An 18,774-nucleotide genomic window follows, 5' to 3' on the forward strand; every position below is an offset into this window, starting at 1 on the left:
CAGAAATCAAGGGATTGAATCAAGATCTGCTGGGGCAGGGAATGGAGGGTTAAACTCCAAAGGATAGCCAAATAACCTGCACGCTGCACAAGTTCAAAGTTCTCAGGCAGGTGCTGCCTTTCTCTTGCTCCCTGACGTGTACATCTCCACCTATTTTCTTTTTCTGCCAAATCATATGCCTATTTTGGAATAATCTTGCTTTGAAGTGCTTGTAGAGGTATTGTACGCTAAACAGGTTTGTTCCTCTTTCTTTTTGTTGTGCTGCAAGCAGCTAGAAATGCAGCAAAATTAAAAAAGACCCAGAGCTGGTTTAGGAGGGCAATCATTAGTGTGAACTGCAGCGGAGGAGCTGGGGACTTAGGCAAGCAAAACGTTTCATCCATTAGAAGATGTCCATGCTGAATGCACGTTCCATCCTGGTGACTGGGTCCAACCGGGGCATAGGCTTAGAACTGGTCAAGCAGCTGGTGGAGAAAAGCAACAGGCCAGAATGGATCTTTGCCACTTGTCGGGACCCAGAGGGACCAAGTGCTCAGGTGAGCTCCAGGGAAGGGTCAGCAATCCTGTAGAATGGGTGCCTATTGCCTAAGCTAGTGAATTCCCTCTGGTGCCAAGGAAATTGTGCCTAGGGTTTATGTGGAGGATTTCTTAAGCTTTCTGTTGTTCAGGCACTTCTGCAGAGCAACAACAAATCAAGATACACATCCCCATAGAGAAAAAACTTGGATGGTGTGTGTATCAGGGACCAGGTTAGGTATCGGTAGTTTTTGTTTTGCTATCCCTGTCTTTCCTTTATTCCAGGGTTTGCATTTTTACCCAGCTATGGAGCACAGGAAGGGGGAAGAGACCAGATTTCTTACTGCAGTCAAAGGAGAGAGAAGAGCAGCAACCCTTGCCAGCAAGAGCCTGGGAAAAGCACAGGGTGGCATGGCAGCTTCTGTAGCTCAGTTGGTTACAAAGACACCTGCTATTGAAGTGCCTTTAATCTCTTTGGTTCTGATAAGGAAAATTCTGGGTTGAGAGACTACTCAACAGCCCAGCTCGTTGGGGTACAAGAAGGAAATTCCAGCCAAGTAATTTGGAGCAAAACAGCAGTCAGTAGGCTTAGATCCTTTATTGTTGCACAACAGGTTCAAACAGCAGCAAGTGAACCCTGAGCATGGGGTGACAATGACTTTAAAAACTTTCCCACCATATCCCAGAATACAGTTCGTACAGCAACACTGCTACATCATTGCTACATCACTAAAACGTCAGAAAGGGGAGGGTTATACAAGATTAACATAAGCAGACATATCAGGACAAGACCCAGGTATAAGATTAGCATAGGCAAACACCTCGAAGTACCCTCCACCCAAAGCACAATAGAACTTCCTTTGCATGTCTGGATCCCGGGGCAAGTCCAGTGATGAGATTTGGCTTCCCTTGGCCAACAATCAGCTCAACAATTGTCACCCCTGGGTGGGGTGTATGTACATGTCCTCTCGCTTGAGGGATTATGGCAGGAGGTGGCAGGGGAAAAGGTCCTTTTGCCAAGGGCAAAATGGCATTGGAATGGAGGAAATTGGCAAAGGGGTTGATTTTATATGATTTATAAAGCTAGGTATCTTCCCTGAGCTGTCAAGTCGAAAGGATACATTCAGGCATAATATTTATAACATTTAACAACTTTAAAGATGTGCCCCCCCCCTGTAATTTCCGTAACACTTCCTATATTGTTTCAAACAATTCAGTCCACATTGCTGTGTTTTGTTATCTTTCAGGCCTTGAAGAATTTGGCTGCCAAGCATGAGGGAGTGGTTATCAACCCACTAGGTATGTGCCTCTTATCCAGGGCCATCTTAAGCCTATCCGGGGCCATGGTTCAACGATCCCTCTGGCGCCCCCCACACGCACTCAGCAGCGCCCCACGGCACAAAGATCCCCGCTTCAGGAGGCAGCCCCTGCACCACTATCATATGGGGACTTTCCATTGCCTTGGCCACCTCCTCCTCCTCCCTCCTTCCCTCTCCCTCCTTTATGATCTTTCTGCAAGACCTGGATGAAGGGGAGAGGGTGTATGTGTGTGCGCGCGTGTTTTTGGTTTTTTTGCATTGCACAGAGCGCACTTCTCCAGGTCCGCCCCCCAAAAATCAGACTTCAGGATTTCGGTTTATTATTTCATTACATGATCAACGCTCCCCCTCCTCCTCCCCCAGCAGCTGCTGCAAACATGTTCCTTTCCAAGCCCCCTCCCCTTGCTGTGCCTTTTTCCTCTTTATTAATCATCTCGCACTGTACGAGAGTTCAGCTGCTGCCCGTTTTGCAAACATGCCCTTGCACTTTCTCCTGCCCTGGCCCCCTCTTCACCCCCCATTAACCGTTAGGGGGAACTCTGTGCTGGGGGGAAAGGAGAGAGGAGGGGGTGTCTGGGTTTGGGAGAATACGCACACTGGACGATGGGAGAGTGGCGGGGCAGGACGAGGCAGGGAAGAGAGAGATTATTTGCAAAGTGCAAGTTCCCCGAGAGCGCCAAAAGAAGGGAGAGCCCAACTTCGCTCCTGAAAAGCTCCCGCTGGAAAATTCCCGCACAGAAAAAAAGGGAAGGGGAACAGAAAAAGGGAAAGTGCGGGGGAAAGCAACCCCACCCGTGGGCAGCCGGAGGTTTGCCCCACCTCGGTGCAATTTAGCCTTCGTTCGCCACTGTCTCAGCCTGGCGCCCCGAGCCACTTGAACCACCGGGTAGAGACGTTCCTGCCTGTGGCTCTCTCTCTCACGTGTGCCGGGTCCTGAGTTGAGAGAGCAGGGGCACCCAGCAGCGGGTCTGTCACCCTCCGCCGACTCCGGGGTCTCCTTGGAGGAGGAGGCACCACGATGAAAGCCCCATTGAGCAGCGTCTGGGGCTTTCAGCGTGGCGCCTCCTCCAAGGAGACTCCCGAGTCCGCAGATGGTGGCGCCACTCAGCCAAATGGGAAAGATGCCTCTGCTCTTATCCCCTTGATTCTCTCTCCTTAATGGAGAAAGGTGCTGTCATTTAAGGCCATTTTACAGGATCTCTGTTTCATTTGTATTGGTTCCTCAGTTGTAGTTTGCAGTTCACATGTCTTGCCCAGGTTCCTGCTCTGTTTTGGGGGCATCATAATTTTTGTTGGGATCCATCTGCCTCAATAGACAAAGGAGTGGGCCAACCTTTCTCCTCTTCTTAAATGCAGTTCCTCCTAATTAAAATGTTTGGAATTTTAAAACAAGCTGCTACACAATCAACCACCGTTCATCCTCCAGCGCAAACAACAAAGAGATAAATACAAAAGTGTGCAAGTCTAAATGAGAAAAGTGGGTGGGTGCAGTGCTGGATTACCAAATAGGAAGAGTAGGCATTTGCCTATGGGCTTCCCATCCCTTTTAGGGACTCTGTGACACTGGATCAAAATAATATTGATTTGATCTTGAAAGAAAATTACAAAAATGTATTGGGAGATAATTTGCAAGGGGGCTCCCCAAGATGTTAACTGTCTAGGGACCTCCACTGGGTAGGTGGGGAGAAGACAGAAAAAAGTAGTAAAGGGAGCAAGGGAAAGAGCAGGAAACAGGGGCATAAAAGGCGGCGGGGGGGGGGGGACAGACTACTATGTAATATTCAGTAAATAAGTCTTTTTACATTGTATATTGTGTCGCTTCTAAATCTTGGATCCAGGAAGGATTCAATTATTAGAATAGCCAGGCCAGTTTCTTGGTATCCCTCATTTCGAGGAGACTGAAACCTGGGTAAGCGCCTGGAACCCCTGGAATCTCACACCACTTGGAGAATGGGTTGGTATGCAACAATATATTTGCACGTAATTATTTCTATAATCTTCCATGCTTTAATTTTTACACACTACTCCAGGCTATAATGTCTGCATGTGGAAGTGCTAGCTGATACCAATGGTGCCTCCATGCAAGAACCTCTTCCTTGGGAGTTCAGCTATCATTACATGGCCCTCAACTTTGCAAAATGTGGTTTGAATTCTGATTTGAATTACAGTCATCATCAGAAGAATTATTTATATGCCCCCCCATCTGAGTGCTTGCCCCAGTCACTCTGCACAACTTCAAACAAATTAAAACACAGTAAGACATCAAACGTTAAAAACTTCCCTAAACAGTTAGGGGGAAGGGGAGCTGTCTGGAAAAGAGTGCCTCCAAACTATCACTTTTTTGTGGAAAGCATTCATGTGCACACTGAGAATTTGCTCAATGCAAGTGATTAAGGTGTCCTGTTGACCTAGAACAAAAAATCTACTTTTGGAAAGTGATGACAAAATGCACTGGAAAATGTGAGACAAGTCAAATCACCATATAAACTTACTGCTGGCAAATCAGGATGGATGCTCAATAAACAGGTATTCTGGAGGAGCACTCAGGTATGGTAGGATATGACAAGAGCCTTCAGCAAGGCAGGACAATATAGTTACCTAGTGTGGGATAACCAGCCTCATAGAACCAACATGCTTAAATCTATTTAATGCATGCAGGGGTTAATGCCATAGAGTAAGCTGTCCTGCCAGGCTTAGCTAGGTCACTCCCTCTCACCTTGGGATGATGATGGTGATGATGATAATTCATTAAATTTCTATACCACCCTTCATCCAAAGATCACAGGGCAGTTTACAATATAAAACACAAAATACATACCATAATAATAAACAGTAACAATATCCCACACACATACACAGTTTAAAAGGCCATAGATTGTTTAATTAGCAAAAAGCCTGGGAGAAGAGTAATTACACCTATTGTTCCCCTTTCAGTCTACCCGAGAACCTCAACATGCAAAGAGGTCTGAGCTGGTTGCTCCAAGCTCAGACCGCATGACTCTTACATGCCATTCTTGTGTTCCAATACTATACCAATAATTTAGGAACTTTCACCATTGTAACTAAGCATTTGCCATGGTTCAAAGTCATCATCATCTGCATCTAGAGGATCAGTCTCGATAATGCTCTGGAATCCTTCATCTTTCAGATACATTTCCATCTTATAACTCCAAGTAGAATAATTTGTTTCATATAATCTCTCAAAAAGTCAAGTACCCTAAGCCAACTCTGCAACTCTGTTTCAACTGTATTGAGACATCTGGTTCTGGAGCATCTGATTCTGGAACATTCGGGTCCTTTGTGAAATGGGCAGGGAATAGATTTGATTATCCAATTGCTACTTTACAAACTGATTGAGGTGGTGAATTTACCTCAAACAAATTCAAACTATTTATGGTTCAGGAGGGCATCGAACATAATGGTGCTCTAAGCATTTCTTGCAGTGTTCTATTTCGCCTTTCAACTACTCTATTCTGAAAAAGAGAATATCCAGGCCTGACATATCAAATGCAACTAACAAACTTAGCAAATAAAATAAAATGTAACAGCTATTAATTAATCATGTACAGTGGAAACTCAGCTTCCAAACTTAACCCATTTCAGGAGTCCATTTGACTCCCAAAACGGTTTGGGAACCAAGGCGCAGCTTCCGTTTCAGCTCCCAAGGCATTTGGGAGCCGAGGTTCCACTGTATATTGCTCAGTCATTTCTGCCCTTAAGATAGACGTTCAACCTTGTTAGACCTTACTAGTTACTGGTTAACTTGGTTCAGCAGAATCACCTTTACAATAATTTCTTTGTTGCTATAGACACTTGTGAGCCTAACAGCATCAAAGCTGCTGCAGCCAGAGTCACCGAGTGTCTGAAAGGAGCCGGGCTGAATCTTCTGATAAACAATGCTGGGATTGTAAGGCTAGCTTCTATGGAATATGAAACACCAGAGAATATGTCTGAGGTGTATAGGACCAATGTGATTGGGCCCATGATGATGACTCAGGTAAGGCTATCCCTGGATACATGCTTCTTCACAGACATTTCTCAGCATGTTGCAGAGCTCTTAAATTATGGAGAACAGAATGATTTATGCAAGTGTTTTCTGGTGATGAGTTCATTGTTTGCAGAGTGTTTTTTGTTTAGTTTTTACACTCGGGCAGTATAGAAATTTCATGAAATAAATAAATATGCTTGATTTCTCAAATGTACAGGACCTTTAACAACTGAACGAAAGACAGATGTTCAACTGACACTGATGTGGCAGTGGATGGGCTGGACTGTTGTTTTGCTTCAGTAATGGACTGAATGAGAGCCAACAAACTGAAGCTCAATTCAGATACAACTTAGGCACTGTTAGTGGGTACCGGTTTTTCCCTAGACCAGATGAATGGGAGGGCAGCAGCTCTTGATGGGGTTACACTTCATCTGAAGGAGCAGGTATGTAGCTTAGGGGTACTCTTTGATTCACTACTGTCACTTGAGGCTCAGTTGTTATATGTGGGGCTGCCTCTAAATACAGTTTGGAAACTTCAGCTGGTGAAGAATTCCGCAGTTGGCTTGTTCACTGGGGCATGACAGTCTTATCATATAACACCAATCCTGGCCTGACTGCACTGACTGCCAGTTAGTTTCCAGGCCCAATTCAAAGTGCTAGTTTTGACCTATAAAGCCTTAAATAGTTCAGGCCAGCAATACCTCAAAGGCTGCCTCTATCAGTATGAACCTACCTGGATTCTGCAATCATGATCTGAGGCTCTTCTTCATGTGCCCCCTCCACAAGAGGTGTGAAGGGTGGCAACACCAGAACGGGCCTTTTCTGCGGTGGCTCCCAGTTTGTGGAATGATCTCTCCAGGGTGGCTTGCCCAGTGCCCTCATTACATATATATTACATATCTTTAGGAGCCAGGAGAAAACATTTCCCTTCAACCAGGCCTTTGGCTGTTAAACAATCAATGGCCTTTTAAGTTTGTGTTAATTATAATTATAATTATTATTGTTGTTATTATTATTATTTATTTTATTTGGTTTTAATATGTTATGAATTTTGTGTTTTACATTGTAAACTGCCCTGTGATCTTTGGATGAAGGGTGGTATATAAATTTATTAAATAATAATTATAATAAAGGATGACCAGATCTCCCAACATAGTATAAGGTTGTCCCTTCATTCCACTCCTTCTCCAGGCATTCCTGCCGTTGCTGAGGAAGGCATCTCGGGAAAGCCCCCAGAAAGGAATGAGCTGCAGCAAAGCTGCCATTGTCAACATGTCCAGCGAAAGTGGTTCCATTACAAATCTTCTTGGATGGGAAATGGGACATGGCATCAACTATCGCTGCAGCAAGGTACAGAGGTATTTTATGGTGATGCAAAGAGGGGCGCACTGAGTGGTTGGCAAAGCTGACCCCTGCCAGGGGCACAGACTCAGAAGGGATGCACCCCAGAAAGGACTCAAACTCCAGGCAAGATTTAGCAGATGCACCTCTCTCCTCTTCTTCTGCCTCTCACACTCCCCACCCCCCTCCAGGGCTCCAGTGGCAGCACATCTCAGCCAAATTGGTTTTTACCTCATGATCACTACCTTTAAAAAAAAATCTTGCTGTACATCTGTTGAAGTCCACATATGTTCTAGCGCCCATTAATTTAACGGGTTTAAAGCACTATATATAACCTTAGAATTCCTATAACATCATTCACCACCTTCCTGATCCTGCCATATTTCTCTCCTAGGCTGCTCTGAACATGCTCACACGGTGCCAGTCCCTGGGATTTGCTGAAGACGAGATCCTGTGTGTTGCGCTGCATCCTGGGTGGTTACAGACAGACATGGGAAACTCAGGAGTAAGTGATTCATAGTGCCCTCCACTTCCCAGAGGTCATCAAATGCACTGAAACACTTGGACCTACGTCCAACTAAGGCTCAGAGTGGATAATATGTTAAATAACATTGTGGTATTGCAAAAATTTATTTATTTATTTAAATAAAAATTTATTGGATTTTCCAAATTAAACCAATTACAAATACCCACACCCCATACAAAACAACACAATACACACAATACAACACAATTACTTGAAAATCCTTAACTTCTTCTAAATCCTAAGCTTGGGACCTACTCACGCCCTCTCTTGTGCGTTCATTTCTAATCTTCTTCAGTAACTTTGTAACATTATAAAAACTAATTCCTTACAACTAATCTTAATCTTGCAATTATAATCAACAAATCTTAAATAATAAAACATTCTTATCAAATAAAACATCATATTCCAAACCTTAGCTTCTTATATCCTTTCTTCTCTTAACTCAGTAAAGCTGTCACACTTATTACTTCTAATTCCAACTTCAAAAATATTTTAATCAACACCTTTTCATAAAAACCTAAATATTTCTTCCATTCTCCAAATCCTTTTTGCCCTCTGACGTCGGGGTACCATGGTCAGCCTTCCTAATAAATCTCATAAATCCCTTTACCCCACCCACTCCTCACCATCTTCCCCCCTCCCATTTCAATCTCCCCCCAACATTTTCCCAGCCCAGATTCTTCTTGTCCCAAGATGATACAGTTCCCTTCTTCTTCCAGAATGTCACATTTTCCTTGATACATGCAAGCCAAAACTTTGTCACAGAGTATCTTTTCTCCACTCCCCAATTCAAATTGTATTTCCCAGAGTTGTTGTTCCAAAGTTTCTGAGCTGCCACCCCAGAAACCCGTTATATTGTCTCGGTTGCCAGCTTCCGACCTCTCACGTCCAGGAAACTTCTCTTCTTGTTGTACTTGTGCCTTTTCTTCTTCAGATAAAATCTCTGGAATATAATTCTCTCTAACTGTTTCTTGGAGCAGATCATCAGTAAAGTTCTTCCAAGTGCTTTGAATCTGAAAAAACTTGTCAATGACATTCTTTTGCAAAAGTTGTAATTCCAACAGTATTTTCCTCTGCGCTGAAATCATTGTTGGGTCTGGAAAGACTGTGGGAACCAAACAGGCAGGAGTAGGCAGGAAGTAAAGTTTCAGTACTTTTCCATCTTCACTGCTCAAATCCCAGCCACCATTTCCCCCTTAATCAGAGGGTAAACTTTCTCTCACTATAATTCACAGTCAATCGGAAGAAATAAATCAAATTTCTCAGTCTTGCCCCAAACAGGGGTTTCTTAAGCGTTCAGAATCAGAATCAACATAAAACTTCAAGCCAGTCTTAAATAGCAACAGCCAAATCTGGTGTTACTTTGATCTTGCCGCATCAGAGAGAGACGGACTTCCTCATTTTAAGTCTCTCTCCGTAAGCCTAATTATAACGTTTTAAGTCCAAATTAAAGTCCGTACTTACAGTTTCCCTTTTTTTTAAAGTCCAGATTGAGGAAAAGCAGAGCGCTCAAAGTCCAGCGGCCGGCTGCCGCTTTGTTCCCCCGGTTGGAGACGGCTTCCACAGCCCCGTGCCGGAGCCCATTCACTCATGCCTCCCTTTTACAAGGGAAGCCTGAGAACGGGTCGGCACCACGGAGCCCGCTGGAAACCCTTGACCACGGGACTCTCTTCCCGTGGTTTGCCAGAGCCCGCAGCGCGGTTGCGGGGCTCCAACCCCCAGGGGAACCGGAGCTGTCTCGGAGCTGAGACAGCTCCCAACTGCTGGAGATGGCGCTCACACCGGAAGTCCCGCAAAAATTTATTTAAACATCCTCTTCCCCCCAGGCCCGAGGTGACTGGGAGGCACCAGACCTTCTTGGCATGACAGCAAACATCCATCAGCCCCCTGGCAGGTTTCCTTGGCTAACTCAGCCCTCTGGGGCCCGGGGCAAGTGTATTCAGCTGCTCCCACCTTACACGGGCCTTTTTCCTCCCACAAGAAAACCTTCTCCCCCACATCAGCCAAAATAGACTTCACAGCTCAGTGAGCATCAGCCTATTACTTTATTGTGAATCTGTACTGAATTGTGGTTGGACCTCCAGCCCTGTCCATGGGGGCATTACAGATCATACTTGGAAGTTTACCAGGACTGCATACTTTATTTGACAACCCATAACGAAGCTTTCTGAGCAGCTTGAAACAACAATAATAACAAATGCATATATATATACATACATACATACATGCTGCAGTATATCAACGGTAGGGAACTTCTTTGGCTCCAGGAGCTAGATCTTTTTCTGGCCCTGTTTTGCAGCCCCACTTTGATAGTTAGGATGGGCAACCCACATATCAATCACATACCATCATTATTATGTCATATGATTGACATGTGGGTTGTCTCACTCACCTGTCAAGTACCCACATGGGGTTCCCAAGTTTGGGAACCACAGCAGAAAGGCTGTTATCAGTCGAATGCATTGTAAGCCTCCCTCTGGTTCTCTTTTCCACCTTCAATGTGGGATGTGAACAGGAGAAGAGTGAGAATGCTTGCAAAGGGCTTTGCGATTCTCCACATGGAAAGGAGCCAGTTCTGGGGAAGAGAAGCAATTTCCACTGAATGGAAACTGCTTTGCCCTCTTTGAGCAACACATGCTCCTACTGCCCATCAACATAAGTGGTTGGAAGCATGCTTTGCTCAGACAAAGGAACAAATGGGAGCCCATTTTAAGCTTCTTTTGAGCCCTTTTGTTCCTTTGAAGCACCACCTTCACTACCCTACACCTGACATCATGTATGAAGGCAGGAGTTGGGTTGGGTGGGCATGTGGCTTCCCCAAAACAGCTTTGGGAGCCAAATGGGGAGGACTGGTGGGCCAAGTTTCAGTTGCAGGCCAGAGGTTTCCCACTCCAGCAATATATGAAGATAATGACCATTGCTGATAGTTTGTTCTTAACAAAATAGAAAATTCTTTCCAGTAGCACCTTATAGACCAACTGAGTTTGTTCTTGGTATGAGCTATCGTGTGCATGCACACTTCTTCAGATACACTGAAACAGAAGTCACCAGATCCTTAAATATAGTGAGGGAGTAGGGAGGGGTATTACTCAAATAAGTTTGTTCTTATTTCAAGTATTAAAAGATATACTGCTTCTGGAGAAGGAGGTTGTATTCTCTGTTATTGTGGTTGACAGATGTTGATCAATAAAAGCTTCATGAATTGGTCCCATCCTTTCCAAAAACCCAGTAGCCAACAGTACATGGGCGTACGCAGGGGGGGGCAGCTGCCCCCCCCCCCAGAAGCAAAAAATAAAATAAATGGTTATCGGCAGCCTAAAAGGGAAAAAAAAGCTCTCCTCCTGAATAAAAGCTCAACGACTGGTCTTTCTCCCCCTCCCAAAATCTCAATAACAACTGAGCTCTTGCCCTCTTGCTGAGGCACAGTTGCCCACTGTGTGTGTGTGTGTGTGTGTGTGTGTTGCGCCGGCTGTTTCCCCCTTCCTCATGCCAACAAAGAGCTGCCGTGCCTATCAGAGACCAGATCCTAGCCTGCACCCTGCTTGGTCAAATGGGGATGCAGGCTGAGACTTGGGCAGTGTCAGGGGGCGAATTCGAGGGCTGACCATGGTCTTAGCCTGGGTTCTCATCCTTCCTCTTCTGCCTGCTTTTTGTATCCATGCTACATTGTGCTGGCAAGAGAGGAACAGTTTCTGAATTTGCCGGGATTCATCGTTGCAAGGGAGCTTGGGAAACTGAGTTCCCTTGCATGGTGAGTAGTTCCTTTGCGAGGACTGAGGATCCTGGGAAACTGAGTTTTTCAGCCATTTGGGGCTTTCTGGGGGGGGGGGAGTTTTTCTGTTTTTTGAAGCTGTTTTTGTTTTTTGAAGCTGTTTTTGGTTTTGAACCTGAACGACCATGGCTTGCCCCCCCCCCCCAGTTTTGATCCTGGGTACGCCCCTGCAACAGTACATCTTGTAGCAATGAATTCTGTGTTAATTATCACTTTGGGAAAGTGATCTAGGGGCCTTAGGACACATTGGACTTCTCTCTCCAATATAATAGCTAGATCACTAACCCAACTCTCCCCTACCACAGCAACTTCTTTGACTCCAGCCCATGTTGGTGCTCTGATGCTAGCACAGTCAAAAAGCACCAGGCTGAGGGTAGACTGGGTGAGGAACAGGGGAAAGCTAGGATCCAAAGATAGACTTCTCACACTGTGACGTGTCCTCAAATCTGGGACAACTTTACACAAGCCCAGGATATGACCTTAATCAATCACATCCCCCCCATTATTTCCAAAGAGAGGGAAACATTTTTCTTAAAAAAAACAACATGAGCAAGGAAGGCGGACTGCAAAAATTCTCAGCTCTTACTTATGCTGTTCAGTTCCCACCCCATGCCCTAGGATCACACATGATCTAAACTCTGTGCCTGGCAAACACTGGCCCAGTGGCAGATATCCATTGCTTCCAAAATGCCCAGTTTGAATGTTGGAGCTCTGGTTGCCCTTGATACGTGAACTTGGTGCAAGTGCAAACTGCCCTGTGATCCTTGGATGAAGGGTGGTATAGAAATGTAATAAATAATAAAATAAATAATAGTGTGTTGCTTTCACCCATTTGTCTTCATTACATCTTTGCACAGTGCAAGAGTATATCGCTCACCTGTTCTCCTTTTCCAGGGTACACCAGCCCTAATGAAAGTGGATGAGGGTGTGAAAGAGATCCTAAACACCCTTGCATGTCTCTCAGAGAAATGCAATGGCACTCTTGTAAACATCGATGGGGAAACCCTTCCCTGGTGAAAGCACAATGTTATTGTCCTCACTGCAATGGGAACCCAGCACCATGGGCAATCCAAATACCTGAATAGACAAACTTCAATTTCAATAAATGCAACAAGTTCTGCTGAAAATATTAGAACTTCCTTCTAGCTGCTCTGTGTGCCAGAAATTCCTTCTGGTTGCTTTATATGACCTGGCCTGTCTGTTAATTGTTTTTGTCTTGTGTCACTATTGTGCCTTCTCACAAACATAGTCTCTGAGTGATACATAATGTAAGGGTCTTCTCAATCCTGAAAAAAATGCAAAAGGGAAAAAACTTGTTCTCAAAAGTGCTAGCTAAGCAGATTTCTTACAGGTCAATGTGTGTTGGAACACTGGTTCCTTTTTCTGGGGAGATCTACACATAATTAAAAATATAAGTTTAATGCTGATCTATGAACAAAATTACGCACAACACTAATTAGAATAGTGAAACGTAACTAATCTGAGTTACCAACTGAAATTAGGCAAATGCCACATGTTTTGATATTTAGATAGCTATTGTTTTATTGCTTTTAAAGAAGGCTTTTAAAGACCTAGTCATTTCATGGAATAACAACTGTATAATCATAGAAATAGTTTGAATGTGTTCAGTTACTGAGTTTGTAATCTTTCATATTTTATATTTGATTTTATTCTACACTGCTTTGAGAAGTTTTGATTGTGAAGCAGTTTATAAACCTGCAAGTAAATAAAATATGATTAGTTATATTTACTTACTTTTATTTGTTTGCTTGCTTCTTGATCCTGGCTTCTGGTTTGCCCTGTGTTCTTCTGACTTCCTCTTTGGCCCTGGCTACTGGGTCACCTGGTAGCTCTTGGTTCCTGGTTCCCCTCATACTGCTACCTACAGCAAAGTGCAGCACATTTTCTCCAGTTGGTATCAGTGCTGGTCACACCTGCAGGGGTCAAATGAAAAGGTGGGCAACCCTCTCACGTTGTTTGCTCTTCATTTTATTTATTTATTTCTAACATTTATACACTGCTTTATTATTTTAAAAACCTCAAAGTGGTTTGCAAAAAGGTAAAATAATGCAATCAAGGCTTCACTTGACCCGATTATCTTCCATTTTTAAAAAATCCTGTGTGTAGAAAATGCAATTTGTCTGCATGAGAAGAACTGATTCATCTGCTGCCACAACTGAAAAGAAAAGTAGTCCCACAGTCTCAGTTTAGGAATTTGTGCTTCTTAATTTTTTTATATTGCAGGGTCTATCAAACTCCCTGCCACCAAAACTTAAGAGTTCCTCAATGTGACCCTTTTCTACTGCTACCATTTCCTTAGAATGCCTTTAAAGCTGCCTCCGACCATGATAAATACAATTAGGAATGAAATGGACACCAACATCGGATGAACTAAATTATGTTTACTAAAGGGATACATAACAGGATACTGCTATTTATAAAGGCATTTTAAATGCACTCAATTACAATTTCTAAGCAGTTAAGATACTGTTATTGACACTAGCCTCTAAGTGGCTTTTATCTCAGTCCAATTTCCCAAAGTCTCCACTTCAGCCAAATCCACATGTCACAATCCAGTCCAGCTGCTTGGGCAGAGCCGGATTTAGGTTTGATGAGGCCCTAAAAGCTACTGAAGGTGTTGCATTGGGCAAAAGGCCCTTCTTCTGAGCTACACCAATAAAACTAGAGTAGAGGAGCTTGGAGTCCATTTTGTTTTCCTTATTGCAAAGCAATAAGGGTTACAGTTGAATCATTTTTGCAAGCCTGCAACCCCACCGAAAGGTCTGGGCAGGGGTATTTATAACATTTCAAACAAAGGATTTCAAATTAACCAATCATATTTCATTACCTCATTTCAGTTTAGTATGCATGTACATTACCTAATCTAATATGCATGCGCAATAAGCATTGCTAACTAAACCTTGATTCTCAGAGATTTTTACATTCTGTTAGTGTGCCAATGCATGGGAACCAGTGTTACGTGTAGCCATTTTCATGTATCAACTTATGTTCTAGCTCAGTGTTTTTCAACCACTGTTCCGTGGCACACTAGTGTGCCGCGAGATGTTGCCTGGTGTGCTGTGGGAAAAATTGAAAAATTACTTTATATATAGTCAATATAGGCACAGAGTTAATTTTTTAAACATTTTCTAATGGTGGTGTGCCTCGTGATTTTTTTCATGAAACAAGTGTGCCTTTGCCCAAAAAAGTTTGAAAAACACTGTTCTAGCTTATGAATGGCATCTTTGTGTGATTGGCATATTCACTGTACTACTTTCCCTGTAGGGAAGGTCTCATGCCAAATCATCTGTTTCTTAAAGCAGCAGGTTACCATAATTCTCTATAGAAGCATATTAAATGATTTATTGGGGTTCACATTATCATATTCATTGTGGCCCCTTTGGGCCACTGCTACAAAGGCAATTGGGCCCTTTATATGTCCAGCTGTCCTTTGTCAACAACAAATTGTCACTGTTTTTTGTGTTGAATATATACTATATGGTAATTTATGGACCTACACAACACAAAACACTGTTGCTGTATGTAGGTTTTATTTTATTTGTAAGTAAGTAAGTAAGTAAGTAAAATTTATTACGGCCATTGGCCCATATCAAGAACAAATCAGACAAGCGAACAAAACATAGAATTTAAAACAACTTGACGTAAGACAATTAAAAAAAAAAACACGAGGCAGCAAGACTGCAATTTAAACAATATCAAATCTAGCAACCCATCAAGAACAACATTTTACCTCAATTTAGTTAATACATATACAGCATAGGGATTCAGCTAAAACTTAATTTAAGAGTTGATTAATAACTTAATTTCTTCTTAATGATACTTAGTATTAGTTAAAGTATCGAAACTATGCAGTGACCCATTTCTCTTTTTCTGGGATAGGACATTTATCAAAAATCTAGCGACTGTAAGAGATCTACTCGGTTCCTCATCATTCAATAAATGAATTAATTTAGCCTCCTGGGTTCTATCAGCCTGTCCTATCAGAAGTGGGGACAGAAATCTAGACCGGGCTGCCGAATAAGCTGGGCAGGAAAAAAGTATATGCTGTAATGTTTCTATGGAACCACTATTACAGTTGCATAGCAATGAGATCTGGCCATTTGAGAGTCTGTTGTCCATGACATTAGAAGGAAAGGCATTAAATCTGGCCTTGATAAAGGCATACCTATGCGCCGCCACAGAAATAGAAGATAAGTAAGATGGTAATTTCGTTATTGGTGCTAACCCCAGGCTTGTTGGTGAACAGGTGCCACCTCCTGTCAGAATGTTAAGCTGGAGATCAACCTCCTTTAGCCTTATATTAACAGCTCTCTTGGCAGGGCCTAAATCCATTCCCAGTAGTTCAAATGGTGATAATCCAAGGGACACCAGTTTAGAGTGTAGAATTTTTGCCCTATGACTGAAATTTAAAACTCAATCTACACTTACTTAAACAAATAAAAATAAAAGTAAAACAAAGATAAAACCTAAGCAGCAGATAAAAACAGTATAAATCATAAAAACAGACCAGTAAAATACGGAGGTCAGAAGGGAGGATGTTGATAGTCCGCCATCTTAACATCTGATCCCCTATACACCCCTATATTTTATTTGGTTTTTATCATATTTTGGAAATGTACACCCAGGGTTTTTTTTCTTTAATTTTTTTTGGGGCCGCAAGAGAGTGGGGCCCTAAGCTATAGCTTGTTTAGTTTATACATAAATCCGGCACTGTGCTGGGGACAACCTGCCTGTGGCCCCAAAGCTCCTCTGGCTGTAGTTCTTGCTGCTGATTTAAAAAACCTGATTGCACAGCCTTCTTTAGCTAAGACCTTTACACAGGGCAACCACTTGGCCTACTACAGCCTTCTTCTGAATGTCACCAGCAACAAGTAGCTACCAAGCTGGGTAAGAGCATCTCCAGAGCTCAGCTATCTGCTCTCCCCTCAGTTGCTTCTGGTCTTTGTTCAAATCTCCCTCATCAACTGTCTTTCCCAACAGTTAACTGCCCTTTCTTCACTGACTAGCATCTCCAGCCAATCAGAGCCTCTTGCTTCCCAGACCAATCAAAATGGTGTTACTTGATCCATACCCCCTTCTATAAATATTAAAGCCATCAACACTCTTTCCTTTCACAGCTTGTCACCAAGCAGATAGTGTTAACCAGGCCCACAACTTAGTAACAACACAAGGCCTAAAATTTGGACAGTTCCATTTTGACATCAACAGGGGTCCTTTGCAAAGCACAACAGCCAGCCAGGCAGACCTATACGCACAATATTTCTCGAGTCTGAGGAAAGGGTTGCAGCTAGGCTTCCTCCCTGACATCCTAGGTTTTATGTGTAGGGGAATGCATACCCTCCAACATTTCTCCAATGAAAATAGGGGTGCCCCATTCCATAATGATAAGTTTACTATTTTTACCCCACACATCTTACTGTGTTGCCCCAGCCACTCTGGGCAGCTTCCAACATATATAAAAACATAAACAATTTTTAAAGCTTCCCTATACAGAATTGCCTTCAGACGGCTCGAGGGTTGGATAACTCTATACCCTCCAACATTTCTCCAATGAAAATAAGGACTTGGACTTGCCAATTGGAAAGTCGGCGGTTCAAGGCCCTGCGACAGGGTGAGCTCCAGTTGTTCGGTCCCAGCTCCTGCCAACCTAGCAGTTCAAATGCATGCAGTGCAAGTAGATAAATAGGTACCACTACAGTGGGAAGGTAAACAGCGTTTCCGTGCGCTTCTCTGGCTTCGCCAAAAGTGGCTTAGTCATGCTGGCCACATGACCCAGAAAAACTGCGGAAGTGGACAAACATCGGCTCCCTCGGCCTGTAAAGCGAGATGAACGCTGCAACCCCAAAGTTGTTCACGACTGGACTTAACTGTCAGGGGTCCCTTTACCTTTGCCTAAGGAAAAGGGGCCTGAGTGCTCACTAGAAGGACAGATCCTGAAGTTGAGGCTCCAGTACTTTGGCCACCTCATGAGAAGAGAAGACTCCCTAGAAAAGACCCTGATGTTGGGAAAGATGGAGGACACAAGGAGAAGGGGACAACAGAGGATGAGATGGTTGGACAGGTGGATTCTCGCTGCCGGAAGGCGGCTTGCATGGACTGGCTAGGAGAGTGGTTTAGATTAAAAAATACGGACTTATTAGATCTGGAGGGGGTAGAAAACAGGTTCGGATGGCACGCCTACCTGTGGTATAATAAGGTGGAAGTGCATAAAGGTTTTCTTAACCACACAATCAGAAAACCACTTTACCAGGTGTGGAGCAGGTATAAGGACTGGTTTGGAAAAAAAACCCCAGGTTGGGTGTCGCCACAAGAGGCTTTTACAATTAAAAAACCTAACATTGAAGCCAGATGGCTGACATATAGAGAACTTCTGTCAGAGGAAGATAATACAATGTCAATAAAATCTTTTGAAGAAATAAAAGATAAAGTAACAGGGTGGCTAGAATATCACCAATTGTATAGTATATTTGTAAAAGACAAAAAAATGAAGGGTTTCGATCAAGAGAAATCATGGATAGAGAAGGAGATACTCCAAAATAACATCAAAACATTATCAAAGGTGTATGACGTTCTGCTCGAATGGAATATGAAAGATGAAGAGATCAAGAGTGTCATGATAAGATGGGCAATGGACATCGGGTATAATATTGAATTTGATAAATGGTTGAAGCTTTGGAATAATGGAATGAAATTCACAGCATGTACATCACTGAAAGAAAATCTGTATAAGATGATGTATCGTTGGCATCTCACCCCTATTAAATTGACAAAGTTGTACAAAACAGGTAACAAAATATGTTGGAAGTGTGGGGTGAAGAACGGTGAGTTCTTTCATATGTGGTGGTCATGTGACCCGGTAAAACAATACTGGGAAAATATATACAATGAATTGAAAAAAATATTTAGATATACGTTTAAGAAAAAACCGGAGGCATTCCTGCTAGGAATAGTAGGAAATGAAATAAGGAAGTGCGACCAAAATTTTTTTATGTACGCTACGACTGGGGCGAGACTCTTGCTGGCACAGGTCTGGAAACAAAAGACAATACCAATGGTGTAGCAATGGCAACAAAAAATTACGGAATATATGGAAATTGCAAGAATGACAATGAGAGTCAGACAACAGGGAGATGAAACATTTAGAAATGAATGGGGAAGGTTTATAGAATATCTAGACAAGGTGTGTAAATCGTAAAAGAATGACGTTGATCTCATAGGGTGAAAGAACAGTTACGACAGAATGAATAAAATTAAGATGACAGATAATATTTTTCTAAATGTTAGAGAAAAA

At 43.0% G+C, this 18,774-nt stretch overlaps 1 protein-coding gene across 1 annotated transcript; it reads left to right on the forward strand.

The window, feature by feature from the left end:
* The first annotated feature begins 232 nt into the window (after positions 1–232).
* Positions 233–13,212, forward strand: LOC117052157 (C-factor-like). The gene is made up of 6 exons (XM_033158935.1): positions 233–536; positions 1,764–1,815; positions 5,645–5,832; positions 7,015–7,173; positions 7,559–7,669; positions 12,357–13,212. The coding sequence occupies exons 1-6, from the start codon at positions 390–392 to the stop codon at positions 12,477–12,479; spliced, it is 780 nt and encodes a 259-aa protein (XP_033014826.1). The 5' UTR covers positions 233–389; the 3' UTR covers positions 12,480–13,212.
* Positions 13,213–18,774: the final 5,562 nt, after the last annotated feature.

This window comes from Lacerta agilis, chromosome 8 (genome assembly GCF_009819535.1).
Source record: "Lacerta agilis isolate rLacAgi1 chromosome 8, rLacAgi1.pri, whole genome shotgun sequence".
Lineage (NCBI taxonomy): Eukaryota > Metazoa > Chordata > Lepidosauria > Squamata > Lacertidae > Lacerta > Lacerta agilis.